The sequence below is a fragment of the Mesitornis unicolor genome, unplaced genomic scaffold, assembly GCF_000695765.1.
Source record: "Mesitornis unicolor isolate BGI_N332 unplaced genomic scaffold, ASM69576v1 scaffold12595, whole genome shotgun sequence".
Taxonomy (NCBI): Eukaryota; Metazoa; Chordata; class Aves; order Mesitornithiformes; family Mesitornithidae; genus Mesitornis; species Mesitornis unicolor.
This window is the reverse complement of record NW_010184902.1, coordinates 169,260-173,733: the sequence shown is the minus strand read 5'-3', so window position 1 is coordinate 173,733 and position 4,474 is coordinate 169,260. Positions and strand designations below refer to the sequence as shown.

The 4,474-nt window shown below is 50.4% G+C and overlaps 1 protein-coding gene across 4 annotated transcripts in view; it reads right to left on the bottom strand.

Moving 5' to 3' along the window:
* Positions 1–1,699: 1,699 nt before the first annotated feature.
* The window catches only part of ITPR1 (inositol 1,4,5-trisphosphate receptor, type 1), a 158,101-nt gene continuing 155,326 nt past the window's right edge, over positions 1,700–4,474 (bottom strand). For all 4 annotated transcript variants that reach the window (XM_010184649.1, XM_010184650.1, XM_010184648.1 and 1 more), the window contains one exon: positions 1,700–2,736. In XM_010184649.1, coding sequence (XP_010182951.1) covers positions 2,650–2,736 — 87 coding nt within the window. In that variant the 3' untranslated portion in view covers positions 1,700–2,649. The remainder of the gene's footprint in view (positions 2,737–4,474) is intronic.

Below are 4,474 nucleotides of genomic sequence, written 5' to 3'. Positions count from 1 at the left end.
ACCAAATAGTGCAAAAAGAAAAAAGTGAAAAATGTGTGATGGTTACACCTGAAATGTCACTGCAATCATGAATCTGCAGGAAAAAATGACCTGGTGGTGGATGGAGGGGAGGAAGACCACAGTTGGCTTCCTCTGACCAGGAGCTGATCCAGCTTCTGCCTGGGTGCGGGAAGAAGCGTGGCCACGCAAACCCACGGCCCCCCACGCCAACACAACTCATGTCTGCAGCCGAGGCGGGGGCTGTGCTTCGCCTCACTTGCTGTGCTGCAGCTGTACCGGAGAGAGGAAAAAAACCCAACCACCTATCACTTTTTGCATCTCCCCACATCTCCTGGGAAGGGACAACCACACAGAAAACACCAGATTTGACACAGCTGATTTTCACACGGATCACTGTGCAGAGCAGGGTTCGTGCTTTTGCTGCAGTGCCTGGTTTCTTTGCCTTTTTAAGGTAAAGATGAGGCGATGTTGTGCATCTGCACGGGTGCCCTCACAGGCTGTGCAGCAGCCTCCTCCCTCTCACCTGACCGGCGTTGGCTCCGGGAAGCCTGACAAGCCCCTGTGTCTGCTTATCCCTGGATGGCAGGGAGGGAAGGAGTGAGTCAGATATGCGTCTCAGGGAAAACGAAATCCCGCTCCTTCATTGCACAACCCCGACGGCGGTTGCATCCGTCACACTCCCTCTGCACACACCTTGCGAGGAGCCAGTGGCAGCGGAAGGGAGGAAGACAGATTTACCAGGATACGTATGCAAACGAAGCGTGATTAAGAAGTCGCAATCTCACCAATAAATCTCTGCTTGGAGACTGCTGGTCAGGCTGCCCTCCCTCCCTCTTGGATGCCCTCCATTTTGGGATGACCCTGGGTTGGGAGATGCACCCTTTTCAGACAGTTGTGTGCACTTCCCAGATTAAAGATGATTAATTGCACCAGGTAGTTCCTGCTACATCTTAATCAAATGCACATAATCAGCACCGCTCCTGCACACACAATGCTTGGAGCCAGAGGAGGTTTATTTTAACTCTCGCACGCTCCAGCCTGAGGATGACAAACCTAAAATACCAGTACGAGTCTGAAGTACCCCAAACTGGAGCAATGGCGGGTGAGGTTCCTCGGGCAACGGTGCCTCTTGCTGCTGAGGGAGGGAGGATTCGCTCTGGAGGTAAAGACTGACCCAGCCCCAGCCCCTCCTGCTCTCTGAGCTGGGAAAAGCACCAAACTTACCTGCCAGGCCCCCGCCGCTCACCTTTCCAGGGCGCGGGGGCAAGCGCAACAGCAAACATAACCGCACACCACCTTGGAGCAGGGGGGACAAACCACCAGCAGCCTCTGACTGTATTTTGCATCGTTTATTTAAATACCTATATTTATGCATTTACAAATTTTCATAGCTCTGTTCGTAGCTTTTTTTTTCTTTTTTTTTTTGTAGACAGTATTGCAGAGAAGTTAGCTTCTGTAAAATGAGGTCCATGTATAAAACTATGCAACAGATTGGAGAAAAAAAACCAAACCAACCAACCAAGTTTCCTTTCATACTCTCTAGAATCAGAAACCAAAGAAAGTGACTGAATGGAGGGGGAGAGGAAGGGGTGGAACAGACCAATCTCAAACCAGTGGCTCTTACAAGCATTACACCCGTCAGTGCTCAGCTACAGTCCTACTGGGACAGGTCAGGTTCGGTCGGTGCAACGCCTGTTCACTAAAGCTTTAGCAGGCACGTAGGTCTCTAATGAAAAAATAAAAGGAAAGGATCCCGCACACTGAGAACGCCAAGCCTGGGCAGCCCCGTGAGAGGTTTTCGGTGTCGTGGCATGAAACGCCCATAGGAGACTGCACCGACTCACCAGCAGCGCATCCTCATCCCAAACTTCATTTTGCATAAAAAGTTCCCTTTAAGAAATCTTAGCATTTAAAAAACCTGGTATCTGAGCTCTTCTAGCCTCAGTACTTTGAAGAAGTCACTTGAAAAATACCTCCTGCTTTCCTCATTTGGAAGCTTCAAAGTCATGTTTTGCTTTAATTGATACCAATTTAACAACTCACGGATTCCCAGCGATATCTCTGGGAGGAAGAGGCAACAGATATGGCATTGCAAGATATTTACACACATGGTACAAAAATGTCCAAGGGTATGAAAAATCACCAGTAACACAATTTTGCAGCAGCCTCATTTACACCTGTAATTTTATACCATTTATTACATTGTACTAACACACCAGATTCAAAGATGTGCACTCCCCTTAGGACGTTCAGGAGTTACAAATATATCGTGATTGCATAATTCATATTGCACAATTGTATAAAAACATAAATACTAGCTATTCTATCTTTTTTTAAATACAAAATACATGTCACATAGTCAAATACTCTTTTCAAGTGCAATTCAGGGTGCTCTCTTTAGTCCTTCCAAGAAAAAAGGCAATTTTGATAGTTTTGGCACAAAGCTTAACCTCTGTCCTGTGCCAACAGTTCTAATCACAATACGTATGCCCGAAACTTTATATAGTAGCAGTCATATACATATAGTATAAAACCAGGTTATTTACAACCAGAACCAAACGTACACAGCAGCAGCCTCGGTGGTGGGATCTGAGCTCAGGGTTAGCATCGCCCGGCCCATCGCGAGCAGGGTACGTGACCCTTCCTGCCTTACGCCGGTTGCTGCGGGTTCACATTCATGGGTGGAGGGTGTCCTAAGAGACCGATGCGCTGTTTCTGCTTCCTCTGCTCCGTCATCTGGAAAATTTAAAAAAAATAGAAAAGTTTGCTCATTAGGCCTCGGCGCTTCCTGTGCGTCAGCCCACGAAGGACCTGGCGCTGCCTTTTGTGGTTAGCGTTTGCTCTCAAACCCACTCGCTACAACTAATGCCCCTCTGGCCACGCTTTGGGAGCCAACAGCTGTGAGAGGTGACCCCAGCCTCCTCCCCTGTGCTCAGCAGGGACCTCCATGAACTCGCCTGTGTGGCTGGCTACCGTTTTGCAAGGAAGGAGCCCGGAAAAGCCAGGCAGCCAGCGCGAATCGGCGCAGGGAGCGGCAAGCAGAAACTTCCCCCGTTAGAGGTTCTCTGTAACCGGTCCAATGTACGAAGCAGACGAGACGCAGAGGGAGGAAAACAGGGGCGAGCCCTCAAGTCAGGCTGGGAATACCCTCGTCTTTGCTGGAATAGACTCCAGCGCTCTCGCTCTCATCGGGAGCCAACCCAATGACCCTTTCCATGTGCCAAAAGCCAGGGACTGGAGGTTAACCACCTCCCTGCCAGGCAGTCAAATCTGCGGCAGTGCTTCCCATCAGATAAAATAACATTTCTCCCGATTAGCGCAATCATGACCTGAAAATAGATGATAATTTTTTATTACTGATACTGAAAAATGGCCACAATCCCATTCTCCACTGTTTTTTTTTTCCCCCCAAATCCAGGGAGGTTTCTCACAACGCCGACACGCCGTGTCAGGACCAGCTCCAGCAGCAAACAGCTGGATTGCTGCACACACTCCCTCCTGCTCCCTCCGTGACCACACCTCGGCATCAGAGGAGCCGACGCGTGGGACGGCTCCGCACGAGGAGGGTGCCAGGACAGAGCCTCACCCTTGGGCCACCAAGCCGAGGGGAGCCCACCACTGCTCCTTGGGCACCCGGGCTGCACCGAGAGCCCCGCACCCTCACATCACCGTGCAAACGCACGCCCACACCATCGCACGTGATCTGTAGCGTGAGCTGCAATCGTGTCTTGCTTCTGCTGCTCCTTCCCTCGGGCTGAGCACACCCAGCTGTGGTAACGGGCATGGGAGAGTATTTTCCTTCATGAGGATTAGCTAAGTTCCCTGCAATGCTTTTCCCCTAGCATCTACATCCACAATCTATTTTTTTTTTCAATTTTCAGGTATTTTATGACAAATGTCAGCCAATTGCTTGTGGAAGCAACGGCAGGAGAAGGGAGATTGCGTGCTCACACATTTGGTTCATCTGTAACACATGCTTGAACAGACTTGTTTAAAACCTCCAGTTCTGGCGATGGTGAAGAGTCTTTCCACCGCCAGCGCAGGGTACCCCACTCCTCAGGTCTGGAGTTCATTGTGGAGAAAGGAATTGGGCAAAATAGGCAGTTCTGGGCCACCTCCAAGAGGCTCCTCCATGTCCCGCAGCCGTACAGCACCATGCACAGCCCTGCTTTCACTTGGGCCAGCTGTGTGTAATCACACCCAGTCAGCCACCGGGGAAAGGCCTGAAATACAGTAATTCCTCCGGAAACCATAATTAAACTCAACTGCAGCTTGCTCATCGCCTGCCCCAAGGGCGGCAGAATGGTTACTTTACCTTTCCAGGAAGATGACCGCAGCCCCACGAGGATGGGTCACACCTCCCAGTCCCCTGTCCCACACTGTTGGAAGTCTCTTTTCTCAAAAGGCAAGTGGGAGCAGGAGGAACGGGGTCTTCCCATCGCTCTCCATCTCAGACACACATACAAGCTACCCC